At 37.0% G+C, this 20,241-nt stretch overlaps 2 protein-coding genes and 1 long non-coding RNA gene across 3 annotated transcripts in view; 2 read left to right on the top strand and 1 right to left on the bottom strand.

Moving 5' to 3' along the window:
- Positions 1-20,241, top strand: part of LOC126609677 (F-box/kelch-repeat protein At3g06240-like) — a 68,886-nt gene that overhangs the window by 23,698 nt on the left and 24,947 nt on the right. The gene's annotated exons all lie outside the window — the stretch shown is intronic.
- Positions 5,654-8,453, bottom strand: LOC126609681 (uncharacterized). The gene is made up of 2 exons (XM_050277549.1): positions 6,229-8,453; positions 5,654-6,055 (listed from the first exon to the last, which is right to left on the bottom strand). Exons 1-2 carry the CDS (start codon positions 7,124-7,126, stop codon positions 6,012-6,014), a joined length of 942 nt encoding a protein of 313 aa, XP_050133506.1. The 5' UTR covers positions 7,127-8,453; the 3' UTR covers positions 5,654-6,011.
- Positions 17,382-20,006, top strand: LOC126609684 (uncharacterized). Its single transcript, XR_007618232.1, has 2 exons — positions 17,382-19,469; positions 19,622-20,006. It is a non-coding gene; the product is annotated as an uncharacterized LOC126609684 (long non-coding RNA).

Genomic DNA, 20,241 nt, shown 5'->3' with positions numbered 1-20,241 from the left:
TTATGAAAACCACTTGTGTGGTTCTCTTGCTTTTGCAAGTATAAGAAGGCATTCCGTAAGGCTCTTTGTAATTCCATTCCATATTTCAGCAATAGAGTTGAAACTCTTTTAATATATCAAGTACTTGTCTCTTTAAGAAACTTGCTGTTTTTTCTTTCTATCGGTCCATTTTCAAAGAGAGTAAAAGAGAGAAAGGTGTGATAGAGTTAGAAAACCTATCACCCACATAATTGGTATTGAGTTTGTAAACTTCTAAATACCAACAATCCTGACAACACAAAGGTCGTACCCAGTGCACAAGGCTCCCGCTTTACGCAGGGTCTGGGAGAGGTGAATGTCGGCTAGCCTTACCCCCATTTATGGAGAGGCTGCTCCCAAGTCTCGAACCCGAGACCTACCGCTCATGGGCGAAGGCACTTGCCATCGCACCAAGTGCGACCTCTGGTAATCCTGACAACACAGCAATCATCAAATCATTCTCTGATTTTCTCCCATGTAGATACCAACTCATCCTTAATAACCTTCAATCTTGGTAAGAATTTGTCCACTGAATCAGACATTTTTTGTGCAGTGTGAAATTCAGTCTTTAACTGATTTATCCTCACAAAAAAAAAAAAACAGATGCAAATCTTTTTTGTAAACTTTCTCAACCCTCTTTAGTAGTCATGTAGCCTATCATATGATCCCTGCTTCATCAGTTAATGTAGCAATGAGCAAATTCAGCAAAACCAAATCTTTCTGAATCCATTACTTATAGACCTGCTTAATTTCTTTTGTGACAACCACCTTCAGGAGTTATTACGATACTTTGGTGGACACTGTGATTCCCCATTGAAGTAATCAAACAAATCATACCCTCTAAAAACTGATTGAAACTGGGAACTCCACTTTACAAAGTTACCTTCTTGCAATTTGACTATGATCATACCAAGTAACCCCTCGATCTTGACTGAATTTGCAGCCATTGTAATGGATACAAAACAAACACTTATGACCTGAATCTTGATTAACAGAGAGTATAATATCACTTTTGGCTTCGTCCTTTTATGAAGGGACAAGAATCAACAATCTTGAACAATTAAGAGGATTTCAACAATTCGGCCTTTTTAATTCCTCATAACAATCATATACATCATTACACAAAAAACAGGAATTGGCATCGGCCTTTTTAATTCCTCACAACAATCATATACCTCATTTACACATACAATCAAATAGATCGTGTACACAAAATTCAAGAATTTTGATGAATCAAAGAACGAAAATACCAGTAACCCAAAAGAGCGAACTTATATGCCAAAAAAACTTCAGCGATCGCGAATTGAACCTTCAATACAAGAAAACTCTGGGGAAAAGCTGACGAAAGACTGTCCTAGGCGATTGATATCATGATAACAGTATCAAAGAACCAGAAATTGATAATAGCTTCCAGAAATGAATATTGAGAGAGAGAAATGAATAAACTGTTTGTATTGATTTGTGAATGAATGAGGTACACAGTCTGTGTTTACAGTGCTATATATCAAGCACATAGCTTGGCTAGCAAGCTGTCTAATTAACTAACCAACTAACTTATTGATACATCATCCAATCCTTTGTAACCATAAAGCTGAGCTAGCATATTTTCTGTTAAGTTGAACAGTGAACCGGCAATCCATTTAACTGTGAGCTGGCTGTCAATCAATCCATTATATTCAACAGTAATGTATTCTTGTATGACACCAAGGATGACGAATCCATTAAGGGACCTGGATGGTCCTGAGACCACCCGAACCTTGGCTAAGTGGTTGTGAGGCCTTCCAAGTATTAACACTATGAATCTGATGAAGAAATGAAGAAATATGTATAAAGGTTTACAGAGAAAATAGTAGAGAGAAAGAGAGAGAGAGAGAGAGAGAAATGTGGAAACTTTTCAGATTACTTCGTAAGAATCTAAAGGCTTACAAGCTATGCTATATATAGCATTTTACACTTGTCAGCTCATCTTTATCCACCTAACTAACTTTTAACCATTAAGCAACTAACAACAATTCTCAACTGTATTTTGCTGACATGGCACACACCCTTATTCTACTAATGACCTGTGTCTACACTTATCATCCCTCCTCAATCTCAGTTGGGTTTACCGAGCTTGAGATTGTAACAATGTCTGAAGAAAGCTGGACCGTGCAGGCCCTTGGTTAGAATATCTGTAATCTGATGCTCTGTTGAAATATACTGCACCTGTAAGTAGGGATGGGCAAATACCAATTGGTTATGGGTAACCGCGGTTACCCGCCCATTTAAATTAAATGGTTACGGTTATGGGTAACTGTTTAGATAAATAAACGGTTATGGGTATAACCGTTTACCCGCGAAATTTAAATGGGCGGTTATGGGTATTAACCACAGTTATAAACGGGTAACCGTTTACCTATTTATTTTATATATGTAAAACTAACACAAACCATGTTCTCGATCCAATAATACTTAGCACCCAATAAATTAGCAAGGAATTCATCGGTCCTTCTCTCAATAACATTACTATAGGAATGATGATTCTCATTATCAAGGAATTGGCCAAATTAATTTAAATTCCTTGCGGGTAACCGTGAAATTGACAGAAATGATTTGACAGAAAAGTCTTCTAAACAATTTTTGTAACCCAATAATACTTAGCAAATATTATATTTACCTTAATTGATAACAGTTAAAAATATCATCCGTAAACTATTATTTCAATTATTGGAATGGTATAAAGACTTAAAAAATTAAGATATGGAAATATATGATGAATGTACCTATAACGGTGTTTAATTGTCAAAAAAAAAATTATGACAATTTTTTTTTAAATTTTCAAGTTGTTAAAAAACATGTAGACAGGTGAAAAAAGGGTAATGGTAAAAAAAAGGAGATAAACGGGTTAAAAATGATAAATGGGTAAACGGGTATTAAACGGTTACGGTTAAATAGGTATGCGGTTACGGGTATGGTTAACCGTTTATAAACGGTTATGGGTATGGGTATAACCGTTTAGGCAATTACCCAACAGGTAAACGGTTATATGGGTATGAGCATAAACGGTTATGGGTAAATTAACCGCGGTTACCCGCCTGCATAACCATTGCCCATCCCTACTTGTAAGTCTTTTGTTTGAACCTTCTCTCAGACAAAGTGAAAATCTGTGTCAAGGTGCTTGATCCTTGTGTGAAACATTGGATTTGAACAGAGAGTGAGAGTTGATAAATTGTCACAATGAAGTAAAGGTGGTTCCAGTATAAACTGATGTAAATCTTTCAACAAAAGCCTGATCCAAGCTATATCTGCAGCACAATGGGCAAGGGCTTTGTATTCAGCCTCTGTTGAGCTTCTAGACATTGAGGATTGTTTCTTCGATTGCCATGATATCGGATTTTGACCCATGTATACTACAAAACCAGTAACAGATCTTCTAGTATTAGGGTCTGTAGCCCAATCAGAGTCTGAGAAAGCCGTGATAGAATTGTCTGAAGATGAGGAATATGTGAGTCCACATTGAATAGTACCCTGTACATATCTCAAAATTCTCTTGACAAGACCAAAATGTTCATGTGTTGGATTAGTCATATATTGACATGCCAAATTAACAACATATGATAAAAATATCCCCATTGGTGAAAATAGGCTTACAACATATGATAAAAATGTCCAAAAGAGTACCTTCAGAAGTAAGGAATTGTGTTTTTGAGGTTTACATGGAGTTGCAATAGGCTTACAACTGTCCATACCAGCCTTATGAATCAAATCCATGGCATATCTTGATTGATTGATAAAAATATCCCCATTGGTCTTGTATTCGTCTTGTAATCCCAGAAAGTAAGATAACTTGCCCATGTCATAACTTGCCCATGTCTTTTAAATCAAACACATCACTAAGTTCTTGAATGACAGATTGCACCTTTGAAGCATTGAGCCCTGTCAATATTATGTCGTCAACATAGAGTAATAAAGCAATTACATCAGTGCCATCATGCTTAATAAAGAGGCTTGTATCTGCCTGAGACATTTGAAATCCCATTGTAGGAAGATAACCTGTGAATTTGGCATTCCAGGCCCTTGGTGCCTGTTTCAAACCATATAGAAACTTCACAAGTTTACAGACATGCCCAGGCTTAGATGAATCCACAAATCCTTGAGGTTGCTTCATATACACCTCTTCTTCTAAATCACCATGCAAAAACGCATTCTTAACATCCAGTTGCCGTAACTCCCATTTATAATAAGCTGTAAGAGATATAATCATCCGAACTGTGATATGTCTAACAACCGGACTGAAGGTTTCAAAATAGTCTAAACCATGTTCTTGAGTGAACCCTTGTGCCACTAAGTGTGCTTTATACCGAGAAATCAAACCATCTGGATTCTTCTTTACTTTGTAAACCCATTTGCTACCAATGATTGATCTATGTTTTGGTGGAGGCACCAAAATCCATATGCCTTGACTTTTTAAAGCATCAAATTCCTCCTGCATTGCCTTCTGCCAATGTGCACTTGTTGCAGCACTTTTGAAAGATGTAGGTTCAGCTATATCACTGCATTGAGATACAAAAGAGAAACCTCTAACGGCATACTGATCTTGATCATCAATCTGAAGAGTGGTTAGTTGAGGTAGAGTAGCAATAGAGCTTGAATAATCCTTTCTTTGTATGGTTCCAGTTTGTAACCTAGTACTCATTCTGTGTACTGGATGATCAGTAGGCAAATCAGAAGATAAATGAGTATCAAAAGGAAGATGTGCCTCTAATTATGCAGGATCTAGGACAGGTAACATTGAGGCTATAACCAGAACGGAGTGAGTTGTTTCAGATGGTTGTGACACTGTGAGACTACCTGAAGTAGTTGATTCTTGTACAGAGTTGCTTTCTGAACTTGAGTTAGCAATATCCAATGAGTCATGTTCCAGAGATCCTAATTCTAATACATTCTGTGTTTGTTGCAACAGAATAGTCACTACTATTGAATTGCTTGATGGAGCCCCTGCCTGAGACTTAGCTTGAATTGTACACTTTGACACACCAGAACTAGATTTGCAGGGAAACACATTCTCATCATGAATCACATGTCTTGTTATCAACAACTTCTGAGTTTGTACATGATAACATATAACACCTTTATATCCTAGTGCATAGCCAACAAAAACACACAACGATGCTCCTGGTTGCAACTTGTTATTATTATAAGGCCTGATATAAGGATATACAACAGTGCCAAATATTTTCAGTGTTTGAAGTTGAGGTTTAACCCCAAATAACAATTGATAGGGAGATTTCATTCCCAAAGTCTTACATGGCATCCTATTTATTAAGAACACAGAATGAGCACAAGCATGAAACCACAAGGTTTGAGGTAACTGAGCAGTTGTCATTAGAGTTATAGATGTTTCTATGATATGTCTATGCTTTCTTTCAGCAATTCCATTTTGTTGAGGTGTGTATGGACACGAAATCATATGAAAGATTCCCTTAGTTTGTAGAAAACCCTCAAACTGTTTACTACTAAACTCTCCACCCCCATCTATTTGCAAACATTTAATTCTAACATCAAACTGAGTATAAACGAAATGATTGAACTTCTGAAAGATACCAAACACTTATGATTTATTTATCAAGGGAAAAATCCATACATGTCTTGTAAACTCATCCACAAAACTAACATAATATCTAAACCCTTCTACAAATTTAGTTGGTGAAGGACCCCAGAGATCCGAATGAACTTTTTGAAATGGAAAACTACATTGTTCTTTCCTATCTAAGAACGGTTGTCTAGACATTTTCCCAGATATACAATAGGAACATACATGTTGTGGATCATCAGAAGCACTAACTATATTGGATTGCTGCAACATAACAGAGAGAACTTCATTACTAGGGTGGCCCAATCTTTGATGCCACACTGTTGACCTAACCTTCTGACCAAGCAAAGCAGCTGACTTTTGAACTGGAGCCACTAAATTCTTTGAAAACACCTTGATCGGAATCTGAAACAACTCACCATCACTGCTCTTTCCATGGTATATTACAGCCTTGGTTACCTTGTCCTGCACATAGAAGTTAGTATCATCACATATGAACCAGCCATAGTTATCTTTACATATTTGTTTGACAGATAATAGACTAACAACAATAGTTGGAACATGTAAGACATTTCTCATAAGTAATGAATGAGGTAATGTCTTCAAACATGTAGAACCAATATGTTTGATTTGCAAACCTTCCCCATTGCCAATTGTTATTTTATCATTGCCCTCGTATGGATAAACCTGCTGCAAGGAATGGAGATCTGCTGTCATGTAATGTGATGCTCCAGTGTCAATGATCCATGAGTCATTGGGAAGAAAATTGGCTGGAGCTTGTGCTTGTATGGCAGTTAATGTAGGAGCAGATGCAGATCCTTGATAGGCAAAATTGTTCCTGTGATGACAATCTAATGCACTGTGACCTCGCTTGCCACAAATTTGGCACTCAAGAATTGATCCACTTGAACTCGGATTGGTAGACCTCTTCCAGCAATTTGGAGTTGTATGCCCCATCTTGGAACATATCTGACATTCAGGGACAATATTTGGCCTAGTTTCAATGTTTCCAGACCATGACTGCCAATTTCCACCATTCTGTCTTCCGCCTAATGTATTCCCATGATTACCACCATAGCTGGATGATCTAAAGGTACCATTACCATTTGGTTTTGTACCATAGACATGTCTTGTACCAGTATTGGAATTAGAATATTGTCTCTGTGCATTAGTATTCCCAACAAAGCCATATGCATTAGACAAACCAAGATAGAATTGAGGTTGATGATGCACTATAGGAAATTGATTACTTGGAAATAGTGATACATTAGAGAAATCAGGATACACTGGAGTTTGAGGCTGCACCATAGGATATTTAGTACTATGAAATGGTGATGGATACTGAATATTAGACACTGGCATTGGTGGTGATGGATGCATTACAAAATTAGATAATGATGCTCCCTGATTTGGCACTCCAAAAGATGGAACTGCATTTGGAATCCGTGTAAGAATCCCCTCCAGTACTATACACAACCTCATCAGACTTACTTGATGACACCTGAGCCATTGTAGATTGTGAAGAAGAAGCAACATTCCCTTGCATATACATTCCAGAAATTTTTTGAGATAAACCACTCACCACAGACTCAGCCTCCCTTTCTGCACATAGTAACTGCTCTCTAAATTCCCTTAAGAACATAGTAGTGTCTCTTGTGTAAATCACTGTTCTAATCACAGAATATTCCCTTGGTAAACCAGACAGAGAAGTAACAATGAAATCATTATCAGTTACAAATTCTCCCGCAACAATTAACTAATCTTTAATATTTCTAAGTTTAGACAGATATTGATCAATAGAGTCACTACCCTTCTGCGTGGTCTGAAATTCAGTCTTTAACGTATTCACCCTTGCTTTAGAAACAGAAGCATACCTATCTTAAAGATTAGTCCAAGCCTCATGAGCAGTCCTATATCCCAAAACATACTCAATAGACTCATCAATCAATGTAGCAATCAACAAACTCAAGAGAGCAAGATAAACAGCTTCTCATTCTGTATATGCCTCAGAAATTTCATTTGTAACACCACGATCAGTGCTAACCACAAATTTTGGTGGAGACGGAAGCGACCCATCAAAGTGATCAAACAACTTATATCCTTTTAGAAAAGATTTGAATTGAAACACCCATTTCGAAAAATTCTTGTCATTCAACTTAATTGTCAACATTCCCAAAAGCCCTTTAATTTTTACAGATGAAGATGCCATCGCTATTTGTTAGATTCACAGTCGTATCAAGACACAATTATCTCCTCAACCCTTCAAGAAGAACAAAGTAGCAAGAAATGCTTCAAATTTTAACTAACAGTGGTCACATAAATTCAACTATTTGTCACAAACATTCATAGAAATGGCTTTGTGCCCTCAAATTTCAACAACTCTTCAAAGAAATTCATAGAAATGGATTCTTCACAAACATTCACATAAATGGCTTCGTGCCCTCGAATTTCAACAACTCTTCAAAGAATTCACAGAAATGGCTTCGTGCCCACGATTTCCAATCAACTAATCTTTTACAAACATTCACAGAAATGGCTTCGTGCCTAACAATAAAACCAACAGAAATGGCTTCGTGCCGCAAACAAACTAGATCTACTACTCCACAGAATTAAAGCATGATAGAGAATCGAAACAAGAACTTGATTCGCAAAGACAATAAAGATGCACTGACTCAAATTCCAGAAAAAAAAACCAAACACGCCGACGAACCCCAAGAAGATCAAACCTTCAGCGCCGATGAACCTGAGATAACCCAGCCCATAGCAGAACCGATTGCTCTTGATACCATATTAACACTATGAATCTGATGAAGAAATGAAGAAATACGTATAAAGGTTTACAGAGAAAATAGCAGAGAGAAAGAGAGAGAGAAAGGGGGGGGGGAGAGAGAGAGAGAGAGAGAGAGAGAGAGAAATGTAGAAACTTTTCAGATTACTTCATAAGAATCTAAAGGCTTACAAGCTATGCTATATATAGCATTTTACACTTGTCAGCTCATCTTTATCCACCTAACTAACTTTTAACCATTAAACAACTAACAACAATTCTCAACTGTATTTTGCTGACATGGCACACACCCTTATTCTACTAATGACATGTGTCTACACTTATCACCAAGGGCCACCTAAGTTTGAGCTGTGAAAGAGAAGCCTGCAGCATGATCTTATCATATTTTCATTTATTTTAATCATATGGTTCCTTGGATTTTGTATATTTGAATGGATTAAATGCAAAATGTCTTGACCTTATTTATTTTTTGTGTACTTCTATATCTTAATTTGCATTGCTTTGACAAAAATATAATCTTAAATGGTGGTCGCGTGATCCGATAATTTTGCTGTTTGGCCGGCCTTCTATCAAATCCAAAGTTGCCTTTAGTACTTTCAATATGGTATACTTCAATTTATGTGCTTAATCACTTTGCTTTCTATTTACATTATGATCATCAGCGGATGTTCGCAAACTAGTATTCTTTGTGGTTGTACAGCCTTACAATCTCTACATTGCACTTCACTATATTATATGGATTTGAAGCTGCTGCAAGGTGCCACTCTCATAATTTCTTTTTTTAAGTGCATTTTGTATTTTACATAAATATACGTAGGACTCCTTAAGCAATATTCGAACTCCCCTCAAGACCGCTCAAGTAGCGCTCAAACCTAAACAGGACTGCATATTAATATTGTGTGTTTTAATGCTAGGAGCCTGGAGATAATAACTGAAGTAAACCTAAACATCAACATTTTTTTATAGTATTTGGACGTCAAAAGAATTAAGAGCTGGAAATCCATAAGCAGCTGAGTGGCTATATGTGACACGCCCGACTCTGATATCCTCCAAACATCAGGGTAGGCACATGCTGGCCGACACCCGAAGGTGACGAAGCCATATAACATGCAAGAAAACTATGAAGAAAGAACGAACATAAATAAAACTCGTAAATTTAACTATAATGAATATGCAATTGTGGAATGTGTTCAGAGCATACAACTAATACAGGACATTGTAAAAGGAATATTATAAAACTGTACTAACAAAGGAATGGGTCCTACGCTGAGAGGACTCAAAGATACAATGCGAGAGTGCCTTGACGCTGAGATTGTACGCCTCGATTCTAAGTCCTGAGGGGGGCGTAAAACAAAACATGAGTGGACCAAGTTTATATATAAGTAATACAAAAACAATTAGTCATCAACGTACTAACCCCCAGGTTTAGAAAACTCATACAACATAATAAGTAATACGTTTTCTGAAAACCGTAGCCTTCCATAAAACCTTTCATAAAACATATATCATATATAGTGTGCTTAGTAGTTGTATCATCATTCGCCTAAAGGCCCTTAATCACCCAACTGAAGTCATATATAAGTATTGTTCCCCCGAAGGCCCTTCATCACCTGACCAAAGCCATATATAAGTATCATTCGCCCGAAAGCCCTTCACCATTCGCCCGAAGGCCCTTCATCCCAAACCGAATCCATATATAAGTATCATTCACCCGAATGCACATAGTATGAATAACCATTGAGTAAGCACAAAAAATCATGAACATAATCTTTCTAAAATATATCTCATCGGAGCTCAATAGCTCAAACATCATATCATAAATTCATAGGAGCGTTCTAGCTCAAAACATCATCACCATGTTCATAAGTATATATAATCATAAATATTTCAAAGGAGTAAATTCAATAAAGCATGATATTTCATAAAGCGTAAATCTGATTTACTCATAAATGTTCCATAAAACGTAGTCATAAAATCATTCTTTTCGATGGCGACGGAGAACAATACCTTCGACGAAGGTGGGTGTGCTCCATGCACCCGCCATGGTAGCGCCCTCGCGTGAACCGACATGCAGACCCACTCGCTGACCTGGAAATTGAAAACCTGTCCGGGTCAGGTCAGACCTGGGTCTGATTTAGGTTTTGGGTCGTTGGGTTGGGCCTGGTTGCCTAGTTGGATTTTAGGCTGATTTCGAATCTAGTTTTAAATTCAGGTTTTGGGTTCAAGTCAGTTTGACCTAGTTTCAGGCCGTGGTTGACCAGAATCTGGGTAGAGCTTCTAGAGCTCCGTTCGAGCTCATTAAAATGAAGCTTAGAAAGAAAAGAAGAGGTTTGTACCAATTTGGAGACGTGTGGTGGTTGAAGTTGGCTAAAAAATGGCCTGGAAGTTTTGGGTTCTCGTAAAAAACTAGGAAAGTCTTCCCAAGTTGTTTTTTGTCACAATACGTCAACAAGGCATACTTATAGTTTTTAAAACCAACCAAGACGTTGAAAATGAAGAAGGAGCGATGGTATTTCGAGTTTGACCTAGTTGGGAGTGAGGGAAAGGCCAACATGGCAGTGGTTCGTGACTAGCATAAAGTTATGGTGGGTGTGCTTGCTGCTGCGATGAGGGTGGTGTGATCTCAGTTTGTAGAGAAGGAGAGAGAGGATAGCTGGGGGAGTTTGAGAGAGAGAGAGCTGTGAGACTTTTGGGTGGAATACATGGAGAGAAGGAGAAGAGAAGAGGGAGGGGGCTAAGGACAAAACCAAAAGGGTGGGTCTCCCTTGAGCATACCAATTAAGACCATAAAGCAAACATGACAAAATATCTCCCAATCAAAGTGAATTTACAAAATTACCCTCGATGTTCTGTAAACTCCAAGATGTGTCTTTACAATCTACCCCCCGTTAAGAAAATTTTGTCCTCGAAATTTGAAATAACTTGTTATACGTAAAAAAAACTCAAAGAGAGGAAGAAGAATATAAATATATATAAAGAAGAAATCAAGTCAGGGTTGCATCAAAGAGAATATGCCAAACCATCGCGATTGGGTTGCAATGTTTTCTCTTTCATGCCTCCAAGCTCATACCTTCTTCCCCCATCAGTATAAAAGTAGAATCATACTTTATAAAGATATAAAGTCGAAAATATATAATAACATAAGGTAAAAAATATGTACGCATAAGAAGATATCATCAAAATAGATATGTACTAACATAGAAGATGAAAACTCATATGGAACTTAAAACTGAAAGTGGAAAAGACTCACCCAAACATTTGTAACGTCAAAAACACAAATATATAACTATAATAAAGTAAGTTAAAAAATACTTGCATTGAGAATTAAAATCGAAAATGAAAATAGGTCTCGCCTAAGCATTCGTAATGCGTTTACCCCAAAAATAGGTGTTTGTGTCTTTAGGTCGTGCCCAAACAATAACTAATCAGTATCAACTACCGTAGACAGGTCTACCTATCCACTTGCATAACAAACACAATGAATAAGCCATCGATATTACAGTCTGCAACCCGAAATATCGACAACACATTGTTGTCTAGATAAACAAGTAGTAATTTCCCAAGTGTGCAAAAGTATCATTTTGTCCAACTACAAGGTGACATCAAGCATACAGTTTCCCATATTGAATTTGGATCCTTTGAATACCAGTTTCGCAATACTTTTCTGTATAACAAGTGTTGCCGGTAGAATCTCTCATACTATGTCTCAAATAGTGCCATACCCAAATCGAAAATAAAAACTATCGTTGTAAACAACTCCAAAAGAGATCGGTAAAAATTCTAATCATGCTGAAACCACAAAACGAATAAACACAACACGTCCTCCAAGGTCTAGATAGCTCATTCAGATTGTTCAACAGTTTAAGAATGAAATGCAATACTGGACAATAACTTAGTACCCATGGCCTTCAAGAAAGCATCACGATAAGGTACAATAATGATGGCACACCTTATAACCGAATAATGTGATTCACAAAGCCTAACTGAATCGATTCGTTGAAACTTCCTCTTGGATTTAGCGAACGGTTATGCAAAAGAAGGCTAAAAGAACACTAAAGAATTTAAGGGTCAAAACAAGTCCAACAAATCTAAAGTATCAGATAACTGGAGTGAATGCATAGCTTTGATGCAAGAACATGTGTATGTACCTAACTTGATTATGTGGTGGCAAGTCGAGATGGTTGAGAATGGACTCGACTCGATCGGTACTTTAAAGTAATCTGATCGACGTTAACATAGACCTTTTTCCCATTCCAATATTCACAGCAGCTAGTACAACGATAACCTCAGGGATATTCAATCACTAGTAGCAATGATTCGCTCAATAGGGTGATAATTGGTGATTGAATGATTGATGATCTTATCTAAAACTTTCGAATCTGAGTGGTTTTCTTTAACAGTCTGTTTGCTTAGAAATGATACGAATTGTTTTAGGGTAAACATGAACCCAAAGTTGACTAGAATGCCTTCTAGTACCAGGAGGTGAACCTGGGATTACAGTCGTAATTGATGCTAATCGAGACGTCGATCTAAAAAAAGTCTAAACTGAAGAATTATGACAAGCGGTCGAAGTATAGTCCTCACAGATTGGTAGATAAAATGACGAGTGAGTTGATCAACAAATACTGAAACGTCGTCATATTCTCCACGTGTACAAGGTGGTTTGTACCAGAAATCTATGGTGACATTCACCCATTTCCATTCACATCCTTAATGGGTCCCCGACAACCCAAGAAGGACAACCATGGGAACTTTTTCCCACCTCTAAACAGGAATAGAAAGAAATTGAGATAAGCTCGTTGGATTCCATCTCACAGCTTCCACTTATTAGTAAATCAAATGCTACTCACATATTCATCGATATCCTATTCATATAATACCAGTAATAAAGCAGACGAAAAAAGTGGTACAATTTAGTACTGCCAGCATGCATGGCATACGATGAAATGTGAGCCTCACAAAGAATTTTCCTTTTTCATAGCTTCCTTACCCTTAGGCAAGAACAATTTGTTTCTTATCAACAGAGTTCCAACTCCTCAGACTTTCAAATCTTGTCTCATGTCATCTGACATTTTCTCCTTCAAACTCGCACATTACTGATTAAACTCTTGGGCTTCTTACCCAAAATCTACCAATATAGGCTTGACTAAGGAGTGAGCCGACAATACTCACTGTGGATTGGATGCCAAAGCAAAGCCAATTCCTCAATGAGAAAATGATAATGGAACATGGATAACTCGGATGAAGGTAAATTGTCCATGGGATTTTTGACTAACAACATCAGCTACGACATTTACCTGACCAAGATGGTACTCAAAAATGCAAACAAGATCATCGATGAGTTCCATCCACCTATCTCGTCTCAAACTCAACTCATTCTGTGTGAAAACTCACTACAACTTTTTTGGTCAGAAAGGATGTAACACTTTTTGTTGTAGAGAAAACATCACCAGATTTTACAGCAAGGGAAATTGTTGCCAACTTTAGGTCATGAATAAGATCATTCCTTCCGTGAGGTTCAAGATGCCCGGGACCATAGGCGATAACTTTTCCATGCTACATTAGAAAACAACCCAAATGTGATAAGGATGTAAAACGAGCGGCTTAAAACTCACCATTAACGTCAAGAAAAGCAGGGACAGAAGCATGAGTAAGATGATGTTCTAAACACCAAAAATTTTTATTCCCAACCTTCATACCACAAAATTTCTACAAAGAAAGGGTGTCATTAGATTTTCAAGTATGACAGTAACCATTGGCTCAAGGTAAAAGATAATATGGTTCACTTCATACGGTTCTAACCATCAAGAGGCACATGAGTTACTTGGTCATGTTGCATCAGCGTGCAACCAAACATTCAATAAAACATCACCGTAAAATTAAAAATTTATCGATATCATCGAAAAGTGTAAAAACAATGATCAAGTGCGACAATACTTCTGTTGTAAAAAAGATTGACTTGCTCCCTAGCCAAAAAGGAATAAGGCTCTGCACAAAGAATCATTAAGAACTGCCGATAGAAAGTGACAAGACCAAAGTTATTTCATATTTCACAACACCTTGTGAGGATTTCAATTTCCAACGATCGCAAACTTTTTGAAAATTGATAAGAATAGCATCTGCTACAAAGGAGTCTCCTAAGAAAAGTATCTAATTGGTGTACATTTGATTGTCGATGTTTAGTGATCTTGACCTCGTTGTTGGAGTAAGTAAGAAGGTTGCCAATAGAATAATCGCCGAGATTTTTTCTGAGGGTCCACACTAATTTCCTCAGCCGGAATGATAAATCTGAGAACATTGATTTGATCCCACCAAACTAACACTTGTTAAACTATGCTTACAACTGGTGATTCCTCACTGTCTCTAACATGAACTTCAAATATTTCAAGAAATTTCCATATAGATATGACTCTACCCGCCAATCTTAGGGAACACATATCACAGAGTAATATCACCATTTCAGATCTTTAGTTGGTCTTATCCAAACTTTATCCCACTAAGATTTTTTTGTTTCACAACACTTCTATGTAAATCCAACTCAGCCCGCCATTCCTAGGAAACGCATGTCGCATAGTAACATCACATTTTCGAACCATCAACTGGCCTTAACTAGACTTCATCTTACTAATATTTTTCAATTTCACATCACTTTAATGTAAATTTGACTCTGCTTGCCATTCCTAGGGAACGCATGTCACAGAGTATCAGTCCGTTGTTGAAAGTCGTCCAACAATCCATTTCATCACCGATGAGACACAATCCTGACATGAAATTTGTACTTCAAATAGAATGTGGCAATTCAGGACAGGAAAAGGTTTGCATAACTGCGCCGAATGGTACCAAATCCAGAAGTCGTGCCATCTATATGGTGTCAACTACAACAGTAACCGAAGATTCGAAGTATGCTCTGAACAATCCATGCTCTGATACCAAATTGACATGCCCGACCCCAATATCTTCCAAACACCAGGGTAGGCACATGCTGGCTGACACTCGAAGGTGACGAAGCCAGACTAACATGCAAGAGAACTATGAAAAAAGAGCGAACATAAATAAAACTCGTAAATTTAACTATAATGAATATGCAATTGTGGAACGTGTTCTGAGCATACAACTAATCCAGAACATTGTAAAAGGAATATTATAAAACTGTACGAACAAAGAAATGGGTCCTATACCGAAAGGACTAGAAGATACGATGCGAGAGTTCCTTGACACTGGGATTGTACGCCTCGATTCTAAGTCCTGAAGGGGGCGCAAAACAAAACATGAGTGGACCAAAATTATATGTAAGTAACACTAAAATAGTTATTCATCAACATACTAACCCTCAGATTTAGAAAACTCATATAGCATAATAAGTAATAGGTTTTCTGAAAACCCTAGCATGTCATAAAACCTTTTATATCATATATAGTGTGCTTAGTAGTGGTATCATCATTTGGCTGAAGGCCCTTCATCACCCGACTGAAGCCATATATAAGTATCATTTCCCCGAAGGCCCTTTATAACCTAACCGAAGCCATATAGAAATATCATTCGCCCGAAGGCTCTTCATCACCTGACCGAAACCATATATAAGTATCATTTGCCCAAAGGCACATAGTATGAATAACCACTAAGTAAGGATAGAAAATCAAGAACATGGTCTTTCCAAAATATATCTCATCGGAGCTCAATAGCTCATACATCATATCATAAATCCATAGGAGCGTTCTAGCTCAAAACATCATCGTAAATATTTCAAAGAACGTAAATTCAATAAAGCATGATATTTTATAAAGTGTAAATTTGATTTACTTATAAACATTTCATAAAACGTAGTCATAAAATCATGCTTTTCATGTATGCATTTCTAATAATAAAATCATGCATTTTGGAAATGATTCACTCACAGATACTCCACCGTTGACAAAATCAAAAGGGTAGGCCCCCCCTTGGGCACACCAATTAAGACCAAAAAGCAAACATGACAAAATATCTCCCAATCAAAGTGAATTTACAAAATTGCCCTCGACGTTCTGTAAACTTCGGGACAAATTGTTACGGTATTGGCCACAATATTTCTATCACTCTCTGAGGCAGTTATTGTGAGCACAATTGTCTTCTGCTGCCGCTACGTTTTGGGGAATGTTTTTAGTAGTGAGAAGCCAGTTGTGGATTACAGTGCGGTCATGGCACCTCTGATTTGTATCTTAGTATTTATGGATAGCTGACAAGCTATTTTTTTGCAGGTACTTTCCATCATATGTTTTCTCATATATAAGCTTCTTTATTGGGTGCAAGTAATGCTACATGGATTGCATTTGTATGCTACACACTTGTTTTGTAAGGCTTTTAGAATCACTTAAAGCACATTTAGATACAAAAAGTGCTTTTTTTGCCGTGCTTTTTGAAGAAGCACCTACCAAGTGCTCATTCGAAAGAACACTTAATTGTAAAAGTGCCTTCCACAAATCTCTCACAAACATAAAGTAGTTATGTTCGAAGCACTTTTTATAAGAAGTATAACAAAAAATAACTAAAAATTGTTGAGAATGAATGCGAGGAGAGACCTTACATGTGCTTATAAGTAAGTTGAGATACTCTCCATATTGCCAATTAGTTCTATGGTGGAACCTTAACTTTTTTCAGGAATCCAAATGCTTTGAAATATTACTTTCTAGTGCTTCCAGAAGATAGCTAAATACAGTCTTCATAACTCGTAAACATTGCTAGTTATTTATGTCAAACGCTTCCAAACACGTTTTGATTATTTGAAAGCAGTTTTTGCAATTCCAAACACACCCTAACTTGGGACACAAATATATAAGAGCAATTTATTAACTGTAATAACTGTATAAATGCCACATAGCATCATCTGTGTTAGGAAAAGTGTCACAATCCTATGCTTTGGATTGTTAGGTAGTTAGGAGCTTACTTGGCTATTAAGTTTCCAAGTTACCATAATAGTAGTAAAGTCACAAGTGTAAATATCTTCTTATACATTGCAATATTCAGAAATATCCATCTTTCTCTCTAGTATCGCTTCAGCTTCCATTACTGCAACTCTGAGTTTTCTTCATTTCGTCACTACTGTTGGATTGTTAATATGGTATCCAGCTCAGGTTCGTCTTTTACCTGGGAGGTGAGGTGAAATAAGCTGATTTCTGAAGGATATGTGAGCTTTGTGATCTGCATCAATGCGGTGGGATCTTCAATTTCTTGTCAGTGATCAATCTCAACTGTGATTTTTCCTGAATTTGAGCTGAATCTGGCTAAATTATTCCAGAATATTTCAGTGTTTTGATGATTTTGTTAACGCACGAAGCTAATTCTTGTTTGTTTGATAGTTAAGTGTGAAAACTTGCATCTTGAAATCTGTTAAAGGCAAGAAGATTTAAATCTGTGAAGTTGTGAAATCTTTGTGCAAAGTCTTGAATCTTGATTGATTACTAGCTATAGAATCTTGAATCTTGAATCTTGAAAATTGTTGAAGGCATGAAGCCATGGATGCATTAAATTTTTTTTTTTTTTTTTGTGATTTGATCTGAAAAATTGAAAATTCGATAGTATATGTTTGAGATTTCTTGAAGAGTATCTGATTACTATTTCATTGATAATACAAATGGCTTCTACACCTCTTCGAATTGATGGTATACTAGGCATGGTCACTATCCGTTTGCAAGATGATAACTTTGCAAAGTGATCATTTCAATTTCAATCTGTGCTAGAAGGATAAGCTATGTTTGACTATTTTGAGGGTGCAATGTTTGTCCTCCAAAATATGTGATATCTCGACAAAGTGGGGTTACCAAAGAACTTACTTAGGCATATCGTGATTGGATAAAAACTGATAAAGCACTGTTAAGTCTGTTAATTACTACACTTGGTGATGAAACAATTGAATATGTTGTTGGTGATGAAACAATTGAATATGTTGTTGGTAGCAAGACTGCATATGAAGCTTGGACTTAGCTATCTGATCATTATGCCACTATATCTTGAGCCAGAATTAATCACTTGAAGACTGAACTTCATACCATTAAAAAGGGAGATGATTCAATTGAGAAGTACCTTATTCTATTGAAAAATCTAAAGGATCAGTTACTTGTTGCTGGAGAAAGCATATAAGATAATGATCTTATTGTTGCTGCACTAGCAGGGTTACCTTCTGAGTATAACATGATGAGGACTGTAATAGTTGATAGAGAATCTCCTATAACTCTTAAAGAGTTTCATGCACAGCCACTTAGTGCAGAGAAGACAGTTAAAGAACTTCAAACCTCTATGCAATTACCAATGACTGGAATGTTTTGTCAAGGGGAATCCTCTATTGCTGGAGCTAATATACAATTTCATCAAGGTGAATCATCTACAACAGGAGCTAGCAGACAAGTCTACCAAGGAGATGTCTTTCCAAGAAATTTTGAAGGTGGACAACAATCAAATAGATGATATGGTTTTGTTGGACAGTCTCAAAGATTCAATGGAAATAGAAATGGCCCTTCTAGAGGTCACTTTACTCAAGGAAAAATATACCTCAACAGTTTCATTCTCAAAGAGACAATGGATGATACAATGGTCCTAGATACAACTCAAGGCCAAGGTTTTGATGGAGGCAATGGAGAAAATTTTGGAAACAACTCAGGTGGTTTTACAAATAGAAATAATGGAAGTTTTGATGGATCATCTATTGGAAATAAAGATGGATCTTTATGTGGTTCATAGAATGGAAAGGGCAGAGGTCTAACATAATTCCAGAGTGTCAAATATGTAGCAAGAGAAGGCACAGTACTCCTAACTGCTACTAGATGAATGAACAAATGCCTGCATCTGTTAGAATGCCAAATCTGTGGCAAACGAGGACATGTACTCAATTGCTTTCATAGGAGCAATTATACCTTTCAGGGAGCACAACCACCAGCAACTATCAATGCAATGACTGCACAAGCTTCACCAGATTGCAATACCAGTCAAGCATGGATTATGGATACTGGAGCAACCCACCATATAGCAGGAGATATGGCAGATCTGAGCTTAATTACACCATTTGAGGGGATCAAAAGATAACTGTTGGAAGTGAAGAGTGTCTTCCTATGAAGAATACTGGTTTTTCCTCAATTCAAACTTCTTCAAAACCTTTACATCTCTATATTGTCTTGCATGTTCCGGAACTTGCAGCGAGTCTTTTATCTATTTACATTTTGTGTAGGGATAACAAATCTTATGTAATCCTTGATGAGTATAATTTTTGGGTGCAGGACAAAGCAACAAAGACAATTCTCATGAGAGGAAAGAGTAATGGAGGCCTGTATTACATCCCCAAACAGTTGTTCTTCAAGTATAATGAACAGCTGCAGTCTACTCCAAAAGCTTTTCTGGGACAGTTAATAAAGGCATTTTTGTGGCATCATAGGCTCCGGAATCGTACCAATGAAGTTAAATAGTATGTTTTCGAATTCCAAGATTACTTACACATGTGGTATAAATAAACATATTTGTAGTTCCTGTTTGAGTGGTAAAATGTCTAGGCAAGTCTTTGAACCAAGAAATCCTGAGTCTGTAAAACCTTTTGAAATAATTGGTAGTGATGTGTAGGGACCATCATCTGTTGTATCCATTGATGTGACAAGCCATGTTTAGCTTTCTAAATAGACTTTTTATACTATTTTTGTAAGCATAAAGTTGTGGCATGACATTTTTTCATCTTATTTGCTCATTATTAATTGTTTGCACGATGCCTCTTAGATATTTGTACAGTCCTAGGTCAAGGACCAACTTCATGTGTGTGTTCACATGCACTATTTACATTCACTTTTGATCCAGAGTTAGGTGTCAGCATGTCCTTAGGTTAGATGTTTGGACTCGTATGTGATGCGCT

Source organism: Malus sylvestris, chromosome 17 (assembly GCF_916048215.2).
Source record: "Malus sylvestris chromosome 17, drMalSylv7.2, whole genome shotgun sequence".
In the NCBI taxonomy this organism is placed as follows: Eukaryota; Viridiplantae; Streptophyta; class Magnoliopsida; order Rosales; family Rosaceae; genus Malus; species Malus sylvestris.
Note: the sequence above shows the minus strand (reverse complement) of the source record. Positions and strands in the feature narration are given on the sequence as shown.